The sequence below is a fragment of the Mobula birostris genome, chromosome 4 (assembly GCF_030028105.1).
Source record: "Mobula birostris isolate sMobBir1 chromosome 4, sMobBir1.hap1, whole genome shotgun sequence".
NCBI lineage: Eukaryota > Metazoa > Chordata > Chondrichthyes > Myliobatiformes > Myliobatidae > Mobula > Mobula birostris.
The window spans coordinates 208,802,861-208,826,085 of NC_092373.1; the positions used below are offsets into that span (position 1 = coordinate 208,802,861).

Genomic DNA, 23,225 nt, shown 5'->3' on the forward strand with positions numbered 1-23,225 from the left:
TAGCCTCATAATTCCCCTTACTCCAATTAAACGCTTTTCTAACTTGTCTGTTGCTGTCTCTCTCCAATGCTATTGTAAATGAGATAGAATTATGATCACTAACTCCAAGATGCTCTTCCACTGAGAGATCTGACAGCTGACCAGGTTCATTTCTCAATACCAAATCAAGTACAGTCTCTCCTCTTGTAGGCTTATCTAGATATTGTGTCAAGAACCCTTCCTGAACACATCTAACAAACTCCACCCCATCTAAACCCCTTGCTCTAGGGAGATGCCAATCGATATTTAGGAAGTTAAAATCTCCCATCATGAGAACTCTGTTATTATTACACCGTTCCAGGATCTGTTTCCCTATCTGCTCCTCGATATCCCTGTTACTATTGGGCAGCCTATAAAAAAGCACCCAGTAAAGTTATTGACTCCTTCCTGTTCCTAACCTCCACCCACAGAGACTCTGTAGACAATCCCTCCATGATGTTCACCTTTTCTGCAGCGGTGACAAATCTGCAAAAAGTTCTAAGAAAGTAGAGGCAGTCGTGCCTTCTTTGTAATGGCACTTGTATGCTAGCCCAGGACAGAGGATATCGTAACATCAAGAACTATAAAGTTAATTGATCCTCTCCTCCTTCGATCCCTTAATGGAGACTGGCTTATGGACATCTGCCTTCTTCCTCCGGTAGTCAATAAGCAGCTCTTTGGTTTTGCTGCCTTTGAGTGAGAGGTTGTCATTGTGGCACCACTCCAGCAGATTTTCAGTCTCCCTCTTAAGTGCTGATTCATTACCACCTTTGATTCTGCCAACGACAGTGATGTCAGCAAACTTACATATGGTAGTGGAGCTGTGCTCAGCCTCATAGTCATTTTTATAAAGCAGGAAGCAAAGCATAGAGCCTTGTGAAGCACTTGTGCTGATGGAGATTGTGGAAGAGATGTTGTTGTCAGTCCATACTGACTTGGGTCTCCAGCTGAGGAAATTGAGGATCTAGTTGCACAAGGAGATATCGAGGTGTCGGTCTTTGAACTTAGTGATTAATTTTGAGGGGCTGATAGTAATGACTGCTGAGCTGCAGTTACTGAAGACCATACTGAAGTATGAAGTAGATGTAGTCACACCTCGGGCAGTTGATATGCTTCATCTGCAACCTCTCAAAACACTTCATCACAGTGGATATAAGTGGTACTGGACGATAGATGTTGAGGCAGGTTACCATGAAAGAATTCCCACATGGAACTGTAGGACTGATTCTCCTGTTTTTGTATACATCTACCAGGACTCCTCTCCTCTCCCAAGATGACAGATCCAGTCTATTCAGTCTCAGCAGTGCATTGTCCCAGTTTACTTGACCCCTGCTCTAAGGATATTTCCTTGAATATATCTGAATTTTAGTCACACTCTGTCTATCACACGTATATTTTTCCTTAGGTAAGGAGCCAGACCTGTTTACAGTATTCCAGGTGGGGTCTCATCAGGGCCCTGTTTAATTCCGGTAAAACAGGAACTCGGTGAGACTGTTTTAACTCTTGTATACAAAGTTCAAAGTAAATTTATTATAAAAGTACATATACTTGTACATATACAAGTACTAATTTCTGGGAGCAATTTGAAAGGCATAGGATATATACATCCCAAAGACGAAGACGTATTCTAAAGGCAGACAACAGGATGAGTTGTAACGTAAAAGGTGGACAAAAATCGAAAAAGGTGAATACAGGACTGAAGGTGTTGTATCTGAATTTGCACAGTTTATGGAATAAGATTGTTCAACTTGTAGCACGGTTGCAGACTGGCAGGAATGATATTGTAAGCATCACTGAATCACGGATGAAAGAGTAAACTTGGGAGCTTAATGTCCAAGGATATACATTGCATTGAAAAGATCAGCAGAAGGCAGAGGGGGTGGTGTGGCTTTGTTGGTAAAAAATGAAATTAAACCATTTAGAAAGAGGGGACATAGGGTCGGAAGGTGTTGAATCGTTATGGATAGAGCCAAAGAACTGCAAGGGAAAAAACCCAGATGGGAGTTATATACAGACTCCCAAACAGTGGAAAGGATGCGGACTACAAGTTACAACAGGAGATGGAAAATGCATGCTAAAGGGCAATGTTCGATAAGGTGCCACACAAGAGACTTATAAATGCATGGAGTCGGAGGAAGTGTATTGGCATGGATAGTGGATTGATTAACTGATAAAAGGCAGAGAGTTGGTATAAATGGGTGTTTCTCCGGTTGGCAGTCAGTGGTGAGTGGGGTGCCGCAGGGGTCGGTGCTGGGTCCACAGCTGTTTACCATTTACATTGATGATTTGGAAGAGGGGACTGAGTGTAGCATAGCAAAATTTGCTGATGACACTAAACTGAGTGGAAAAGCAAATTGGACAGAGGATGTGGAGAGTCTGCAGAGGGATATAGATAGGTTAAGTGAGTGGGCCAAGGTCTGGCAGATGGGATACAATGTTGGTAAATGTGAGATCATCTACTTTGGAAGGAATAATAGAAGAGCAGATTATTATTTAACTGGTGAAAGATTGCAGCATGCTGTTGTGCAGAGGGACTTGGGAGTGCTTGTGCATGAATCGCAAAGAGTTGGCTTGCAGGTACAACAAGTTATTAAGAAGGCAATTGGAATGTTGGCCTTCATTGCTAGAGGGATTGAATTCAAGAGCAGGGAGGTCATGCTGCAACTATACAGGGTACTGGTGAGGCCGCACTTGGAGTACTATGTGCAGTTCTGTTCTCCATACTTGAGGAAGGATATACTGGCTTTGGAGGCAGTGCAGAGGAGGTTTACCAGGTTCATTCCAGGGACGAAGGGGTTAACCTATGAGGAGAGATTGAGTTGCCTGGGACTATACTCTCTGGAATTCAGAAGAATAAGAGGGGATCTTATAGAAACATACAAAATTTTGAAAGGGATAAATAAGATAGAAGTAGGAAAGTTGTTTTCATTGGTAGGTGAGACTAGAACTAGGGGACATTGCCTCAAGATTGAAGGGAGAAGATTTAGGACAGAGATGAGGAGAAACTGTTTTTCCCAGAGAGTAGTGAGTCTGTGGAATTCCTTGCCCAGGCAAGCAGTTGAGGCTTCCTCACTAAATATATTTAATAAACAGTTAGATAGGTTTTTACATAGTAGGGGAATTAAGGGTTATGGGGAAAAGGGAGGTAGCTAGAGCTGAGTTTATGGACAGATCAGCCATGATCTTATTGAATGGCGGGGCAGGCTCAATGGGCCGGATGGCCTACTCCTGCCTCTATTTCTTATGTTCTTATGTTCTGATGTTCTGGAAAGTCAAGGGGGATTTCAACATAGAGGTGGATTTGGGAAAGTCAGATTGGTGCGGGACTCCAAGAAGGGGAATTTCTAGAATGCCTACGAGATGGCTTTTTAGAGCAATTCATGGTTGAGCCCACAGGAGATCAGCTATACTGGATTGGGTGTTGTGCTATGAACCAGAATTGATTAGAGATCTTATGGTAAAAGAACCCCAAGGAGAAAGTGATCATATTATGATCGAACCAGAACAAACAAGCGAAAATCTGCAGATGCTGAAAATCCAAGCAACACACATGCAGTTGCAGGTTGCTAGAACTATGGGACATAGCTTCAAGATTCAGAGGAGTAGGTTTAGGACGGAGATGAGGAGGAATTGATTTTCCCAGAGAGTGGTGAATCTAGAAACATAGAAAACCTACAGCATAATCCAGGCCCTTCGGCCCATAAAGCTGTGCCAAACTTGTCCTTACCTGAGAAATTACCTAGGGTTCCCATAGCCCTCTATTTTTCTGAGCTCCATGTACCTGTCCAGGAGTCTCTTAAAAGACCCTATGGTATCCGCCTCCACCACCATTACTGGCAGCCCATTCCATGCACTCAGCACTCCCTGTGTGAAAAAAAACCTAACCCTGACATCTCCTCTGTACCTACTTCAAGCACCTTAAAACTGTGCCCTCTCGTGCTAGCCTTTCCAGTCCTGTGAAAAAGCCTCTGACTATCCTCACCATTAATGTCTCTCATCATTTTATACACCTCTGTCAGGTCACCTCTCATCCTCCGTTGCTCCAAGGAAAAAAGGCCGAGTTCACTCAATCTGTTCTCATAAGGCATGCTCCCCAATCCAGGCAACATCCTTGTAAATCTCCTCTGTACCCTTTCTATAGTTTCCACATCCTTCCTGTAGTGAGGTGACCAGAACTGAGCACAGTACTCCAAGTGGGGTCTGACCAGGGTCCTATATAGCAGTAACATTACTTCTTGGCTCCTAAACTCAATCCCACTATTGATGAAGTCTAATGCACTGTATATTTTCTTAACCACAGAGTCAACCTGCGCAGCAGCTTTGAATGTCCTATGGACTCAGACCCCAAGATCCCTCTGATCCTCCACACTGCCAAGAGTCTTACCATTAATAGTATGTTCTGCCATCATATTTGACCTACCAGAATGAACCACCTCACACTTATCTGGGTTGGACTCCATCTGCCATTCTCAGCCCAGTTTTGCATCCTATCAATGTCCCACTGTAACCTCTGACAGCCCTCCACACTATCCACAACACCCTCAACCTTTGTGTCATCAGCAAATCTATTAACCCATCCCTCCACTTCTTCATCTAGGTCACTTATAAAAACCATGAAGAGCAGGGGTTCCAGAACAGATCTCTGAGGCACACCACTGGTGACCGACCTCCGTGCAGAATATGACCCGTCTGCAACCACTGTTCGCCTTCTGTGGGCAAACCAGTTCTGGATCCACAAAGCAATGTCCCCTTGGATCCCATGCCTCCTTACTTTCTCAATAAACCTTGCATGGGGTACCTTATCAAATGCCTTGCTGAAATCCAGATACACGAATCTGTGGAATTCTCTGCCCAATGAAGCAGTGGAGGCTACTTCGGTAAATATATGTAAGACAAGGCTGGATTATTTTTTTCATTGTAGGGGAATGAAAGGTTATGGGGAAAAGGCAGGTCGGTGGAGATGAGTCCATGGCCAGGTCAGCCATGGTCTCATTGAATGGTAGAGCAGGCTTGAAGGGGCAGATGGTCTACGCCTGCTCCTATTTCTTATGTCTTTGTGTTCTTATTGAGAAGGTGAGATCAGATGAAGAGTCCTTGAAAGTGAGTTGGGATTCACCAATTTTTAGCCTTAAAGGCTAATGCAGGACCCTTTTTAGCTTAATGAAAGTTCTTCAAGTATTAATGAAGATCTATTCTTCAAGTGTTGTCGTGGAACTGCTTCAAATATCCATAAGTTGTGCGAACAATCCAGTGATGAATTGAGTGAAGTTATTGTCTCCGGTTCAAGAACCTGATGTTTGAGTGGTAATAAATGTTTCTGAACTTGGTGGTGTGGGTCTTGAGGGTCCTGTACTTCCTAACTAATTGCATCGTGTAGGGAGCATGGCATGGATAGTAGGGCCTCCTTGGTGACGGATGATGCTTTCCTGTTACAGCGCTCCATGTGGATGTACTCAGTGGTGTGGAGAGTTTTTTCTGTGATGGGCTGGGCTGTATCCGTTATTTTTTGTGGATGAAATCACCGGAGAGGCAGAGTTACTGGCAGATACAAAGCGGCTTCTTTATCCGACACAACAAGCTGCAGCAGGCATCATACGGACGGAGACACTTTCGGTAGAAAGGTCTGCTAGCCCAATGTGGGCTCGATATTTATAAGCTAAACACAAAGGGCAATCCCTATTTACAAAGTTATAGACAATGCTTCCTTTTGAAGCTACATACAAAACATCACACCTGACTTTCCTTCCTTTCCTTCTGACGCCCGTATGTCTGGGTTGGTACTCACAGCCTTTAGGAGTACAAGTTAAATCCACAATCCATTTATTTGGTATTTAACTTGCTAACATAGAGGACAATTTATATTTATAAAGTATAGATAAGGCTGTCTTTGAAACTACCTGTAAACTTCACACTTCCATGTGCAGCATCTGGGCTGGTATTCTGGTATTCGCAGCTTTTAGAAAATGCATCGTTATGAACACAATGCACAGTACTTTGTCAGACAAAAGACTGGTGGCCAAAGTCATTTAAGTGTAAATGAATCATCTACCCAAAAACTCACTCTAGCACATACAGTCAACCTGCGTAGCAGCTTTGAGTGTCCTATGGAGTATCCCAAAATCACTCTGATCCTCCACACTGCCAAGAGTCTTACCATTAATACTATATTCTGCCATCATATTTGACCTACCAAAATGAACCATCTCACAGTTATCTGGGTTGAACTCCATCTACCACTTCTCAGCCCAGTTTTGCATCCTATCGATGTCCCGCTGTAACCTCTGACAGCCCTCCACACTATCCACAACACCCCCAACCATTGTGTCATCAGCAAATTTACTAACCCATCCCTCCACTTCCTCATCCAGGTCATTGATAAAAATCACGAAGAGAAGGGATCCCAGACAGATCTCTGAGGCATACCACTGGTCACCGGCCTCCACGCGGAATGTGACCTGTCTACAACCACTCTTTGCCTTCTTTGGCAATCCATTTCTGGATCTACAAAGCAAGGTCCCCTTGGATCCCATGCCTCCTTACTTTCTCAATAAGCCTTCCATGGGGTACCTTATCAAATGCCTTGCTGAAATCCATATACACTACATCTACTGCTCTTCCTTCATCAACGTATTTAGACGCAGCCTCAAAAAATTCAGTCAGGCTCGTAAGGCACGATCTGCCCTTGACAAAGTCATGCTGACTATTCCTAATCATATTATGCCTCTCCAAATGTTCATAAATCCTGTCTCTCAGGATCTTCTCCATCAACTTACCAACCATTGAGGTAAGACTCACTGGTCTATAGTTTCCTGGGCTATCTCTACTCCCTTTCTTGAATAAGGGAACAACATCTGCAACCCTCCAATCTCCTGGAACCTCTCCCGTTCCCATTGATGATGCAAAGATCATTGCCAGAGGCTCAGCAATCTCCTCTCTCACCTCCCACTATAGCTTGTGATACATCTCGTCCGGTCCCAGTGACTTATCCAATTTGATGCTTTCAAAAGTTCCTACACATCCTCTTTCTTGATGCTCAAGCTTTTCAGTCCGCTGTAAATCATCCCGACAATTGCCAACCTCCTTTTCCATAGTGAATACTGAATAGTAAATACAGCTGGTTTAGTGAGCAGAGCAGCGGACACCCCTGCTGAAATCCGGAGGAAAACACGCAGAGGATGCAGAGGGGATCACAAAGTCGAGGAAAGAGGACTGGGTCGAGACAACACAGACTCATGAAGAAGAGGAGTTCGATGGGTAATACCCTTCCGGCTGACCGGAAGTGCACTGAGAGCGGTAAGCGTAAAGGAGTTGGGTGCTTACTGATCTGGTTAACAACAGATGGTGCAATCCGGGTCATATTACAATCGAGGAACGTGTTTGTAGACCGGATATTGAACTTTTTACTGTTGGACTTCGGCCACATTCCACTGTGATACAACACGAGGTCATTCCTGCCTGTGGCCATCGAACGTGCAGCTCCTGCCGTGGAGGATCAGACACCCTGAGCCAATAGACTGGTCCTGGACTTATTTTCCATCTGGCATAGTTTGCATTTTGTTGTTTGATTGTTTGTTGTTTTTGTATTGCTATATTTACGCTCTATTCTTGGTTGGTGCGGCTGTAACGAAACCAAATTTCCCTCGGGATTAATAAAGTATATCTATCTATCTATCTGTTAAGTACCACCACTATCTCCTCCAGTACTATACACATTTTTCCATTGTCACACTCGATTGGTCCTAATCTCTCATGTCTTATCTTCTTGCTCTTCACATACTTGTAGAATGTCTTGGGGTTTTCCTTAATCCTGTCCGCCAAGCTCTTCTCATGGCCCCTTCTGGCTCTCCTAATTTCATTCTTAAACTCCTTCCTGCGAGCCGTATGATCTTGTAGATCTCTATCATCACCTAAGCTTTTCTTTCCTTCTTGACTAGGTTTACAACAACCTTTGTACACCACGGATCCTGTACCCTACCATCCTTTCCCTGTCTCACTGGAACATACCTATGCAGAACTCCATGTAAATATCCCCTGAACGTTTGCCACATTTCTTCTGTACCTTTCCCTGAGAACATCTGTTCCCAATTTATGCTTCCAAGTTCCTGCCTGATAGTATCATATTTCCCCTTACTCCAATTAAACGCTTTCCTAACTTGTCTGGTCCTATCCCTCTCCAATGCTATGGTAAAGGAGATAGAATTGTGATCACTACTCCAAAATGCTCTCCCATTGAGAGATCTGATACCTGACCAGGTTCATTTCCCAATACCTAATCGTACAACCTCTCCTTTTTTAGGCTTATCTACATGTTGTGTGAGCAAACCTTCCTCAACACATCTAACAAACTCCACCCCATCTAAACCTCTTGCTCTAGGGAGATGCCAATTAACATTTGGGAAATTAAAATCTCCCACCACAATAACCCTGTTATTATGGCATCTTTCCAGAATCTGTCTCCCTATCTGCTCGTCAGTGTCCCTGTTACTATTGGGTGGACTATAAAAAACACCCAGGTGAATTATTAGCCCCTTTCTGTTCCTAACTTCCACCTACAGAGACTCAGTAGACAATCCATCCTCCCTCCCTATCCTTCTGAAACATATAAAACCCGGCACTCTAAGTAGCCATTCCTGCCCATGAGCCATCCAAGTCTCTGTAATGGCCCCAGTATCATAGCTCCAAGTACTGATCCACACTCTAAGCTCATCTGCTTTGTTCATAATACTCCTTACATTAAAATAGACACATCTCAAACCATCAGTCTGAGCGTATCCCTTCTCTATCACCTGCCTATCCTCCCTCACACACTGTCTCCAAGCTTTCTCTATTTGTGAGCCAACCGTTCCTTCCACTGTCTCTTCAGTTCGGTTCCCACCCCCCAACAATTCTAGTTTAAACTCTCTCCAATAGCCTTCACAAGCCTCCCCACCAGGATATTGGTCCCCCTGGGATTCAAGTGCAACCCGTTCTTTTTGTACAGGTCACACCTGCCCAAAAGAGGTCCCAATGATCCAGAAATCTGAATCCCTGCCCCCAGCTCCAAAATCTCAGCCATGCATTTATCCTCCATCTCACTCTATTCCTATACTTACTGTCATGTGGCACACAGTAATCCCGAGATTACTACCTTTGTGGTCCTGCTTCTCCACTTCCTTCCTAGCTCCCTGTAGTCTCTTTTTAGGACCTCCTCCCTTTTCTTTCCCATGTTGTTGGTACCAATGTGTACCACAACATCTGGCTGTTCACCTTCCCACTTCAGGATATCGTGGACCTAATCAGAAACATCCTGGACCCTGGCAGCTGGGAAGCAAACTACCGTCCATGTTTCTGTGCTGCGTCCACAGAATCGTCTCTCTGACCCCCTAATTATAGAATTTCCTATCACTACTGCCATCCTCTTCCTTTCCCTACCCTTCTGAGCCACAGGGCCAGACTCTGTGCCGGAGGCACGGCCAGTGTTGCTTCCCCCTCCCCCAGCCGTACTCAAACAGGAGTACTTATTGTTAACGGGGACAGCCAAAGGGGTACTCTCTAGTATCTGGTTCTTGCCCTTCCCTCTCCTGACTGTTAGTCACTTATCTGTCTCCTGAGGGCCCGGAGTGACTACCTGCCTGTAGCTCCTCTCTATCACCTTTTCACTTTCCCTGTCCAGACGAAGGTCATTGAACTGCATCTCCGGTTCCCTAACCCGGTCCATAGGGAGCTGCAGCTTGATGTAGGTGGTGCAGATGTAGCTGTCCGTGAGGTTGGGAGTCTCCCATATATCCCACATCTGACACCCAGTACAGAACACCGGCCTCGCAGGCATACTTCCTGTTTCTATTCATCACATGTAACTCCCCTTTCCTCGATCCATTATCGCCGAAGTCCTGATGAGCCAAAGCCCTCCTATTCTGACTCCCCCTACTCAGTTACCCACTCTCTAAATTTGTCTTCCTTTTAAATTCTTCGCGCCGGTCTAACTCGCTAACATCCACACGCCTGTGCAGTCGTGCCTCAGTTGGCTTTCATCTTGTCGGCTTGGGCCATATCCCTTTTTGCAACCACTGACCAAACGGTATCTCTACAAGGGTCATCTCACTGAGCAGCGTCCACTTACCCTGGACTCAACTCAGGCAACTGCTTTGTCTTCAGAGTGGTCAGGTTGCTTGCGAAATGGCCCAACCAGAAACTCCCAAATGATCCACCGCTCAATTGTGCCCTTGCCTTGCCTCTGATGGAAAACTGGCACATGGCTTTAACTCCAGGGGCAGGAACGCTCTCCCACTCCCTGCCCCTGGTCTGCCCGACTCCCCGGCCAGTACTGCAGGCTGAGATCATGAGCAGCCAAAAACCACCGATGGCCTGTGGCATCCAATTTAATGGATTGTTGTCTGTCTTGACCTCGAATTTGGCACCATGTAGATAGTCCCTTAGCTTATCCACCACAGTCTATTTCAATGCCAGGAACTCCAATAGGTGCGTGGGTTAGTTTCGCTCAGTGTGTCACAATGGGGGGCGTTGGGAGCAAGGGTGGACCCAAATGCAAGACGCATCTTGTGAGGTTAACTTACTTGAGTTTATTGCTCGATACAAGGAGAGCAAAGCAGAAGCAGGAATAATGAACTGGACAAGGACTCAGGCCCTGGACTAGGCTGGGACAAGGGTCTGGGCTAGGATTCGGAATGACGGACCTCCAGGGCCAGGACTTGACTTGGTACTTGGATGCCGCCAGGGCCAGGACTGGACTTGAAACTTGGATGCCGCCAGGGCCAGAACTTGACTTGGTACTTGGATGCCTCTGGAGCCAGGACGTGGTACTTGGAGCCGCCGGGTAGTGGCGCGCTCTACACTCGGCCCGGGAACAGTAGACAGCGGCTCTTGATTCCCTCCGGCAGGTTAACTGACAGACCCGCCTCGGCGAGGAAAGTTTGCAGGCTCGCTTTGGCGAGGTAACTTGATATGGTTGCTCCAGTGAGGAAAGGCGACTTACTGGCACTCGCTCCGGGGGGAGACTAGGCTCGCTCCGGCCAGATGACATTGGCTCGCAGTACCTTTGGTGACTTTGCAAACACTCTCACTCCAAATGGCAGAAAGCCGGAGAGTATAAACTACTGGTTCAGCCGAGAGTAAATAGCCTCCAATCACCAAGCCTGAGGGACACGGGAAAACAGGGAACCAAAGGGAAACAGGGAGTAAATGGTACGGATCATAACATAAACAAAATGAATTTAAAGGGACCCCGTTCCGGACCATGACACAGAGGGTGACAGACTCCAGCTGACAAACGTGACACATCTCAACCCTTGCCCTGATCTTGATACAGAACACCCCCAAAGTCTTCTCTGCTAGTATTTGTATGCAATACATATGGCAATCGGGTGGTCTGCAAAAACCAACAAAGGTGCTTTCTTCAGCAGCTCCTTCAGCAACTGAAAGGCTTCTTCACATTTTGCACCCCATCTTGCTCCAAAAGGCCCCAAAGGCTCTTTACTATCTTCTCCATTAGCCCTCCTCCCTTTCTTCCCCAAGGGAGGGTAACCGCACAGAAACTGGTTCAAAGGATGACTCAATTTAGAGCACTCCTTCACAAACCTCCGATAGTACCCACAGAATCCAAGGAACAAGTGTAAGGCGCTCACATTTTGGGGCCTTGGCCATGTTGTCACCACCTCGATCTTTGCCGGATCTGTAGCTACTCCATTCCATGAGACTATGTTCTCAACATAGCTGACAGACGTCTAGCAGAATTGATACTTGTCCAGGGAAAGTTTTAATCCTTCAGTAGCCTCGCTTCATATTCCTCCAGGGTGGACCTGAACACTGTAAGGTCATCCAGCTACACCAGCTCTTCAAGCAAGTTCATATCCTGCACAGTCAGTTTTCTCCAAGGCACACTGAAAAGTAGCCAGGGCTCCTGATGTACCCAGGAGCTTCCTTCCAAACTGGAAGAATCCAAGTAGACATATAAATGCCATCTTCTCCTTGTCAGCCTCACTCATGGGTATCTGATATAGCCACTGCTCATCCACCAAGAGGGCCTCAGGCATTCCAGGAAATTTTCCGTCACAATAGCTACTTCCCCAGGCCGTAACATGAGTGGTTTGGGCTGAGTATACCACACAGTCCCTCGGGTAGAACCATAGAACACTACAGCACAGAAAACAGGCCATTTGGCCCTTTTAGTCTGTGCCGAAACTTTATTCCGCTAGTCCTATTGACCTGCACCCAGTCCATAACCCTCCAGACCTCTCCCATCCATGTATCTATCCAATTTATACTTAAAACTTAAGAGTGAGCCCGCATTTACCACGTCAGATGGCAGCTCGTTCCACACTCCCACCACTCTCTGAGTGAAGAAGTTCCCGCTAATGTTCCCCCTAAACCTTTCCCCTTTCACCCTAAAGCCATGTCCTCTCGTATTTATCTCTCCTAATCTAAGTGGAAAGAGCCTACTCGCATTTACTCTGTCTATACCCCTCATAATTTTGTAAACCTCTATTAAATCCCCCCTCATTCTTCTACGCTCCAAGGAATAAAGTCTTAACCTGTTCAATCTTTCCCTGTAACTCAAAGCTGAAGACCCGGCAACATCCTAGTAAATCTTCTCTGCACTCTTTCAATCTGACTGATATCCTTCCTGTAGTTAGGTGACCAGAACTGCACACAATACTCCAAATTTGGCCTCACCAATGTCTTATACAACCTCACCATAACATCCCAACTCCTATACTCAATACTTTGATTTATGAATGCCAGGATGCCAAAAGCCTTCTTTACATCCCTGTCTACCTGTGACGCCACTTTCAGGGAATTATGTATCTGAACTCCCAGATCTCTTTGTTCCTCTGCACTCCTCAGTGCCCTAACATTTACTGTGTATGTCCTACCTTGATTTGTCCTTCCAAAATGCAACCCCTCACACTTGTCTGCATTAAATTCCATCTGCCATTTTCTGGTCCATTTTTCCAGTTTGTCCAGATTCCTCTGTAAACTTAGAAAGCCTTTTTTCGCTGTCCACAACGCCTCCAATCTTAGTTTATGCTCATCATCCAGTCTAATACGGCCACACACTTCCCCAAAGGCAGCTCTGAATACAGAGTGAATGGACAATATTTTCAGAAAGCTCTCTCCAACTTTCTCCTCTCAGACTCCCACTAGCCTCTTAATAATAGGAGTATTTGTTCCCAGAAGAATTGAAGCTTCGCCCTTCTCGACAGGGTCCGGGCAAATCTAATGTATCAAGGATCTCAGCTACTCTAACATCTACCTCCAAACCTCGTTATAAGCTGCATTGTGTTTCCGTCACGCCAAAAATGTTTTCTAGCACTTGCATGTAGCCCACGAAAGTAGCCAATGTATTCTGGGTCTTTAAGGAACTCACTACTTCAGCAGCCAGATCTCTCTTGACTCTCTACCAATCTGCTGTCTTTTCACATTATCAGGGCACTGTCTTTCATCCAGCATCCGAGAGGTCTGCTCTGCCCAAGTCTGACTCCTCCTCCCCCTCAGGGTGGGCTTCATTCCCAACAGTGTTCTCAGTCCACAATAACTGGGACTCTCTGCCGGTGCACTTGGCCATCTACTCGCCAGGGATGTAAGGGGCAATACCCAATCAGAATTCTCACCCTTCGCTGGAAGACACGTTAGACTTTCCAGATCAGACCACTCCTTGCCCTCGCTCCGCAGAAATGAGAGCAACTTGTTTTTAAAGTCTCCACCGCTAGCTACAGCAAATTCTGGTTGCAATTTGGCACACTCGCCTACACTACACTCAGCTCTGGCTCCCCCTCTCCCAGTGCCCCCGTAGTGCCAGGCAGATCCACTGTCATTACATCAACTCTGGTCTCAGCTAAAACAAAGTCCTTGCCTGCCATTCCGTCAAACCTTTGCTCCATGATTATAACTGTTCCTAATGCTTTAACGGTACTTAAAGTTCTCACCAAAAATTCATCTGGGCTACAAATATCCACTCCACTCAAGATACAAATGGGATTACAGGTAATCCCGTTGATCCACACCACCGCTCCACCCCTGATGCATCCATAACCACTTACCTTAATCACTTTACTGGACAATAGTTTAATACAGGCTTAAACACACAAACCACTTGATAAGTGCTCAGGGCAATCACACAGCATCCAACGAAATCAATCCAGGAAGATAACCCCACATTGAAACCCCCTTCTCCTTGGGCATCCTAGGAAATGGGTTGTTAGCCCTCACTGACAGTCCCCCAACTTGGCGCTGAAAGACCCACTGTTCTTGGACAGCATACGTCTAGGGAATACACACTCCAGTCCCGCGAAATGGTAAGAATGGGATTTCCGGAGGAAATAGCATTCCTCCTACCAAGCCCCAGTATGTGTGAATACTGTGTGAATACTATTTCCGGAGGAAATAGCAGAGGTACTTAATGAATACTTTACTTCAGTATTCACTATGGAAAAGGATCTTGGTGATTGTTGTGATGACTTGCAGCAGACTGAAAAGCTTGAGCATGGAGATATTAACAAAGAGGATGTGCTGGAGCTTTTTGGAAAGCATCAAGTTGGATAAGTCGTCGGGCCCAGATGAGATGTACCCAGGCTACTGTGGGAGGCGAGGGAGGAGATTGCTGAGTCTCTGGCGATGATCTTTGCATCACCAATGATGATGGAGATGGAGAGGTTCCGGAGGATTGGAGGGTTGCGGATGTTGCTCCTTTATTCAGCAAAGGGAGTGGAGATAGCCCAGGAAATTATAGACCAGTGAGTCTTACCTCAGTGGTTGGTAAGTTGATGGAGAAGATCCTGAGAGGCAGGAATTATGAACCTTTGGAGAGGCATAATATGATTGGGAATAGTCAGCATGGCTTTGTCAAGGGCAGGTCGTGTCTTACGAGCCTGATTGAATTTTTTGAGAATGTGACTAAACACATTGATGAAGGTAGAGCAGTAGATGTAGTGTATATGGATTTCAGCAAGGCACTTTATAAGGTATCCCATGCAAGGCTTATTGAGAAAGTAAGGAGGCATGGGATCCAAGGGGACATTGCTTTGTGGATTCAGAACCGGCTTGCCCACAGAAGGCAAAGAATGGTTGTAGATGGGTCATATTCTGCATGGAGATTGATTACCAGTGGTGTGCCTCAGGGATCTGGTCTGGGACCCTTACTCTTTGAGATTTTTATAAATGACCTGGGTGAAGTTTGCTGATGACTCAAAGGTTGGAGGTGTTGTGGATAGTGTGGAGGGCTGTTAGATGTTATAGCAGGACATTGATAGGATGCAAAACTGGGCTGAGAAGTGGCAGATGGAGTTCAACCCAGATAAGTGTGAAGTGTTTCATTTTGGTAGGTAAAATATGATGGCAGAATATAGTATTAATGGTAAGACTCTTGGCAGTGTGGAGGATCAGAGGGATCTTGGGATCCGAGCCCGTAGGACGCTCAAAGCAGCTGTGCAGGTTGACTCTGTGGTTAAGAAGGCATACGGTGTATTGGCCTTCATCAATCGTGGAATTGAATTTAGGAGCTGAGAGGTAGTGTTGCAGCTATATAGGATCCTGGTCAGACCCCACTTGGAGTACTGTGCTCAGTTCTGGTTGCCTCACTACAGGAAGGACGTGGAAACCATAGAAAGGGTGCAGAGGAGATTTACAAGGATGTTGCCTGGATTGGGGAGCATGCCTTATGAGAATAGGTTGAGTGAACTCAGCCTTTTCTCCTTGGAGCGACGAAGGATGAAAGGTGACCTGATAGAAGTGTATAAGATGATGAGAGGCATTGATCATGTGGATAGTCAGAGGCTTTTTCCCAGGGCGCATTCAACAAAGCTCTGCCATCACATCCTGTTTAAATCAGGTGAATCAAAGCCTGGCCAATCTGATTTGCTGGTCTGATCGGGTAATGCTAGAAGGTGTGAATCTAGATGAAAAAGAAATGATGAATGCAATGATTAAGGGAGTGCTTGATGGAGTGAAGGTATGTAAAATGAAAATAAATGGAGAATTGGGAGTAGAAGTCTGCTATTTTCTGAATCTTCATTCTATCAAAGTTCTCCAAAATATTCCTACACTTGTTCCATATATGATTGTTTTCAGTTGCCTTTGGAGAAATACCTCATTTGATAGGCAGTCCCTAAAGCAGCAATGTTTAGAATTTATTGCATGAATTAGGAGTGGAAACGCTATCCATAGGTAGGGTTGCCAACTTTCTCGCTCCCAAATAAGGGACAAAAGTAGCAGTCAAATACGGGACACTTGTGTTTACCCCGAGAAGGACTACCATGACCATGAAGCCTTGCACGGGCACCTGTGTACGCATGTGTGTACGTGCTGATTTTTTTTCTACAAATCGTTTTTGGCGATTCTGTTCAGTGAAACTACACTGTACATATATTACTTCTACTTTATACTGGCTGTGTACTGTAAGATTATCAAGGGATTGGACACGCTAGAGGCAGGAAACATGTTCCTGATGTTGGGGGAGTCTAGAGCTAGAGGCCACAATTTGAGAATAAGGGGTAGGCTATTTAGAACGGAGTTGAAGAAAATCTTTTTCACCCAGAGAGTTGTGGATCTGTGAAATGCTCTGCCCCAGAAGGCAGTGAAGGCCAAATCTCTGGATGCTTTCAAGAAAGATTCAGATAGAGCTCTTAATGATAGCGGAGTCAAGGGATATGGGGAGAGGGCAGGAACAGGGTACTGATTGTGGATGATCAGCCATGATCACAGTGAATGGCGGTGCTGGCTCGAAGGGCTGATTGGCCTACTCCTGCACCTATTGTCTATTGGTTGAAATGGTTGCTACAAGAGGACACAGGTTTAAGGTGCTGGGGAGTAGGTACAGAGGAGATGTCAGGGGTGAGTTTTTACTTAGAGAGTGGTGAGTGTGTGGAATGGGCTGCCGGCAACGATGATGGAGGTGGATACAATAGGGTCTTTTAAGAGTCTTTTAGATAGGTACATGGAGCTTAGAAAAATAGAGGGCTATAGGTAAGCCTAGTAATTTCTAAGGTAAGTACATGTTCGGCACAACTTTGTGGGCCGAAGGGCCTGTATTGTGCTGTAGGTTTTCTATGTTTCTATGATTTGTGGCCCTGTTATAACTCGCTGCCAGGAAATAATAGACCAGTTACAAAATACACGTGGACTAAGATGTTAACTGTCCTGTGCTATCACCGGGACAGTTAACCACATACTGCATATAATTAAAAGAAGTATATTTAAGAATATTAACTTAACTAAAGGGTTAGTAAAGAAAAGAAAAAACAAAAAAGGCCCAGATTAATTAAACAGTCAAATATGCACAGGTTGGAGCTCAGCTCTTCATTGCTCCTCAGTAGACTCCCGCACCTTGCTCCATCAAATCACGGCCGCCACCGGATCAAATCCTATCACCAGTTCTCTGCAATGTATTCTATCTTCATCTCCCACCAAACAAAGACCCTGGCTCACACCAGTGTCAGGCACAAAAATCCCTGCTCCTCCAGCCTTCTCTCCTGATTGGATGGCTCACATTCCTCAGCCCTGTTATTTCTAATGATAACCCAAACACTGCTTCTACAGAAGGACCATTACATGAACTACCCTACAACATCAGCAGTGAAACCTTTCCCAGGGCTTTACATAGAGAAGTACTTGGAGAGGAGTTTTAGAAGTCTGTGGGCCAAACTCACTGGGCAAATATGGATGCTGTCCAAGTTGCATGCCATCTTGTTCAATGTCTCCCATCCACTACATAATGTACTGGGTGGGCACAGGAGTACATTCAGCCAGAGACTCATTCCTCCGAGATGCAACACAGAGCGTCATAGGAAGTCATTCCTGCCTGTGGCCATCAAACTTTACAACTCCTCCCTTGGAGGGTCAGACACCCTGAGCCAATAGGCTGGTCCTGGACTTATTTCCTGGCGTAATTTACATATTACTATTTAACTATTTATGGTTTTATTACCATTTATTATTTATGCTGCAACTGTAACAAAAACCAATTTCCCCCGGGATCAATAAAGTATGACTGTGACTATGACTGTATGCTGTGCTGAAGGGTCTATTTCCATGCTGTATGCTTCTGTGATTCTTATGAGCAGAGGATGAAGCCCTTTTGCTCAAATATAATCACGTTTAATACAAGGGGAGAAATCCCAAACTTGAGAATCTGGATTTCCATGTGACTCTGCTATGCCCTGTCATGATTTTATAGGCTATCAGTATAAAACACTCCGGTAGACTATCTCAGATCTGAAATGTTAACTATTGTATGTTTCACAATCCACAGATGCTGCCTGTCCCCTGAGTTTTTTCAGTTTTTATGATTTTATTATAAAATGATCACTTGTCAAATAACCTTTCATTGATTGTAAAAATTATACATTTTTGAGAACATAGAACATTACAGCATAGTACAGGCCATTCAGCCCATGATGTTGTGCTGACCTTTTAACCTGTTCTAAAATTAGTCTAACCCTTCACACTTTTCCAGACAGAACTCCACCTGCTACTTCTCTGCTCAACTCTGCATACTGTCAATGTCCTGTTGTAACCTACAACAATCTTAATGTTATCTGCATACTTACTAACCCATCCTTCCACTTCCTCACTGAAGTCACTGATACATAGCACAAAGAGCAGGAATAAAGTTAGGAGTATAAAATGTAAAAATAATTAGAACATAGTACATAGAAATCTATAGCACATTACAGGCCCTTTGGCCCACAATGTTGTACTGACCATGTAAGCTACTCTAGAAACAGTCTAGAATTTCCCTACCATATTGCCCACTATTTTTCTGAGCTCCATGTACCTGTCTAAGAGTCTCTTAAAAGACCCTATTGGCTCTGCCTCTACCGCCATGGCTGGCAGTGCATTCCGTGCACCCGCTACTCTGTGTGACAAACTTACCCCTGATATCCGCCTTGTATCTTCTTCCAAGCACCTTAAAACTATGACCCCTTGTCTTAGCCATTTCAGCCCTGGGAAAAAGCCTCCGACTATTCACACGATCAACGCCTCTCATCATCTTATACACCTCTATCAGCTCATCTCTCATCCTCCATCGCTCCAAAGAGAAAAGGTCAAGTTTACTCAACCTATTCTCATTAAGCATGCTCTCCAATCCAGGTAACATCCTTGTAAATCTCCTCTGCACTCTCTCTACAGTATCCATATCCTTCCTGTAGTGCGGTGACCAGAACTGAACATAGTACTCCAAGTGTGGTCTGACCAGGGTCCTATATAGCTGTAACATTACCTCATGGCTCTTGAACTCAATCCCACGGTTGATGAATGCTAACACACCATACACCTTCTTAACAACACTGTCAACCTGCACAGCAGCTTTGAGTGTCCTGTGGACATTGACTCCAAGATCCCTCTGATCCTCCACACTGCAAAGAGTCTTGCCATTAATACTATATTCTGTCTTCAAATTGAGCCTTCCGAAATGAACCACTTCACACTCATCTGTGTTGAACTCCATCTGCCACTTCTCAGCCTCAGCCCAGTTTTGCATCCTATCGATGTCCCGCTGAAACCTCTGACAACCCACCAGACTATCCACAACACCCCAACTTTTGTGTCATCAGCAAACTTATTAACAGACCCATCTACTTCTTTATCCAGGTCACTTATAAAAATCACCATGCGGGGGTGGGGGAGGGGTCCCAGAACAGGTTCCTGAGGCACACCACTTGTCACCGACCTCCATGCAGAATATGACCCATCTACAACCACTCTTTGCTTTCTGTGAGCAAGCCAGTTCTGGATCCACAAAGCAATGTCCCCTTGGATCCCATGTCTCCTTACTTTCTCAATATGCCTTGCATGGGGCACCTTAAAAAATGCCTTACTGAAATCCATATACACTACATCCACTGTTCTACCTTTATCAATGTGTTTTGTTAAATTCTCAAAAAATTGTATTACTGAGTTGAAAATGACAAATCAGCTGAGTTCTCTGCTTTTTGCCATTTCCCTCTTTCACCATCTGGGTCATTGCTACCATCAGAGGGAAGGACAGGAGCCTGCGAGAGACAGAGGGAGCCGTTTCCCCTCTGCCGTCAGATTTAGGAACTGACCATAATCACACCAACGCTGCTATATCTTGTAATAACTTAAGTAATTTTTTTAGGTATTGCACTGTATTGCTGTTACAAAACAAATAATTTCTTGACATATGTCAGAGGTAATTAATCTGATTCTGCTTTTTTGTCGCTAATATATTTTCTCTTGATTTTTGCAGGGAGGTGTTACAAATTGATCAATTCTTACAAGAGACAGCAGCACGAGAAGCAAATGCAAAAGTCCGTCTGCAGCAGTTCATTGAGGAGCTTTTGGACAGAGCAGACCGAGCCGAGAAGCAGCTAATGGTCATCAGTAGTTGTGGTACGACACCAAATGGCAGCCTAGGAAGATGTAGTAACCCAGGTGCAAAAGGAATTAGGAAACAACAGGTATTTGCATTTTGTGTAGCAAGCAATGTAAAATCAAATAAGGAATATAGCTGTCCGAAAGTGCAATAGATTTTCTCAACTTAGGACCTAAAGTGGTGCTCCATTATACAAGTAGAGCAGTGAAAATAAAATATAACTACCACAAAAAAGGAACTGTAACTTAAGAATAATAGAAACAGTCAGCCTTCTTCTGCTAACCAGTATGGCTGATCTTTAATTGAGATCTGTACTTCTGCTCTTTAACCTATCCTAAGATCAGTCTAACCATTCCTTTACATACAGCCCTTCGTCTTCTTCAATCCCTGTTGTGTCTGAGTCTCTTAAGTGCCCCTATTGTGTCTGCCTCTACCAGCAACCCTGGCAGCATATGCCATTAAATTAAATTAACTTAAACAAAACATCTATGTCCTGATATTCCCCCCCCTCCAATGCTTTCCTCATATCACCTTAAAATTATGCCCTACCCTGAGGAAAATGTCTCCAGCTGTCCACTCGATCTATGGCTGTTATCCTCTTATACGCCTCCATTAAGTCACTTTAAGTCCGCCCTCACTCCAAAGAGAAGAGCACTAACTCACTCAGTCAATCCTCATAAGACATGCTCTCTGATCCAGGCAGCATCCTGCTAAATCACCTCCCTACCCTTTGTAAAGCTTCCAAATCCTTCCTATAGTAAGGTAAACAGAACTCAAAACAATACTCCAAGTGTCTAACCAGGTTTTGTAGAGTTGTAACATTACCTTGCAGCTCTTAACCTCAATTCTATTTTCAAATTCAAATGAATTCATTTATCATGTGTACATCGAAACAAACAGCAAAATGACAACCAAAATAACATAAGGATGGGGGCAGCCTGCGAGTGTCACTACACATTCCTCCACTAGTGCAGCATGCCCACAAAGATCAGCAGGACAAAACAGGCACAACCACAACAGAACACCGGCAAATAAACAACAGTAAAACCAGCACCTTCCTCCTTCCTATCCACCCATTCACTCAGACCATCTGCTTTCTTCTCCCCCACCCAACAGCTCACACAGACCATCTCTAACCCTCCTTCCCATCCACCCCCTCACTCAAATCATCTCTAAACGTCCCTCACATCCACTCACTCACACAGGTCATCTCTAAACGTCCCTCACATCCACCCCCTCACTCAAATCATCTCTAAACGTCCCTCACATCCACCCCCTCACTCAAATCATCTATAAACGTCCCTCACATCCACCCCCTCACTCAAATCATCTCTAAACGTCCCTCACATCCACCCCCTCACTCAAATCATCTCTAAACGTCCCTCACATCCACCCCTCACTCAAATCATCTCTAAACGTCCCTCACATCCACCCCTCACTCAAATCATCTCTAAACGTCCCTCACATCCACCCCCTCACTCAAATCATCTCTAAACGTCCCTCACATCCACCCCCTCACTCAAATCATCTCTAAACGTCCCTCACATCCACCCCTCACTCAAATCATCTCTAAACGTCCCTCACATCCACCCCCTCACCCAAATCATCTCTAAACGTCCCTCACATCCACCCCCTCACTCAAATCATCTCTAACCCTCCCTCCCATCCACTCAGTCACACAGATCATCTCGAACCCTCCCTCCCATCCACCCCCTCACTCACACAGATCATCTCTAACCCTCCCTCCCATCCACCCCCTGACACAGATCATTTCTAACCCTCCCTCCCATCCACCCCCTCACTCACACAAATCATCTCTAACCCTCCCTCCCATCCACCCCCTCACTCACGCAAATCATCTCTAACCCTCCCTCCCATCCACTCACTCACACAGATCATCTCTAACCCTCCCTCCCATCCACCCCCTCAAACAGATCATCTCTAACCCTCCCTCCCATCCATGGACTCACACAGATCATCTCTAGCCCTCCCTCCCATCCACCCACGGACTCACACAAATCATCTCTAACCCTCCCTCCCATCCATGGACTCACACAGATCATCTCTAACCCTCCCTCCCATCCATGGACTCACACAGATCATCTCTAACCCTCCCTCCCATCCACCCCCTCACTCACTCACACAAATCATCTCTAACCCTCACTCACACAAATCATCTCTAACCCTCCCTCCAATCCACCCCTTCACTCACACAGATCATCTCTAACCCTCCCTCCAATCCACCCCTTCACTCACACAGATCATTTCTAACCCCCTTCCCATCCACCCCCTCACACAGATCATCTCCAGCCCTCTCTCCCATCCACGGACTCACACAGATCATCTCTAACCCTCGCTCCCATCTACTGACTCACACAGATCATCTCTAATCCTCCCTCCCATCCACCCCCTCACTCACACAAATCATCTCTAGCCCTCCCTCCCATCCACTCAGTCACACAGATCATCTCTAACCCTCCCTCCCATCCCCCTCTCACTCAAATCATCTCTAAACGTCCCTCACATCCACCCCCTCACTCAAATCATCTCTAACCCTCCCTCCCATCCACTCACTCACACAGACCATCTCTAACCCTCCCTCCCATCCACTCAGTCACACAGATCATCTCGAACCCTCCCTCCCATCCACCCCTCACTCACACAAATCATCTCTAACCCTCCCTCCCATCCACCCACTCACACAGATCATCTCTAACCCTCCCTCGCATCCACTCACTCGCACAGATCATCTCTAACCCTCCCTCCCATCCACCCCCTCACTCACGCAAATCATCTCTAACCCTCTCTCCCATCCACGGACTCACACAGATGATCTCTAACCCTCCCTCCCATCCACCCACTCACACAGATCATCTCT

At 45.5% G+C, this 23,225-nt stretch overlaps 1 protein-coding gene across 1 annotated transcript in view; it reads left to right on the plus strand.

Annotated features, from left to right (window-relative positions):
* fbxo41 (F-box protein 41) overlaps positions 1 to 23,225 on the plus strand; it is a 225,460-nt gene that overhangs the window by 64,833 nt on the left and 137,402 nt on the right. The window contains exon 2 of the mRNA XM_072254830.1: positions 20,222 to 20,432. Coding sequence (XP_072110931.1) covers positions 20,222 to 20,432 — 211 coding nt within the window. The remainder of the gene's footprint in view (positions 1 to 20,221; positions 20,433 to 23,225) is intronic.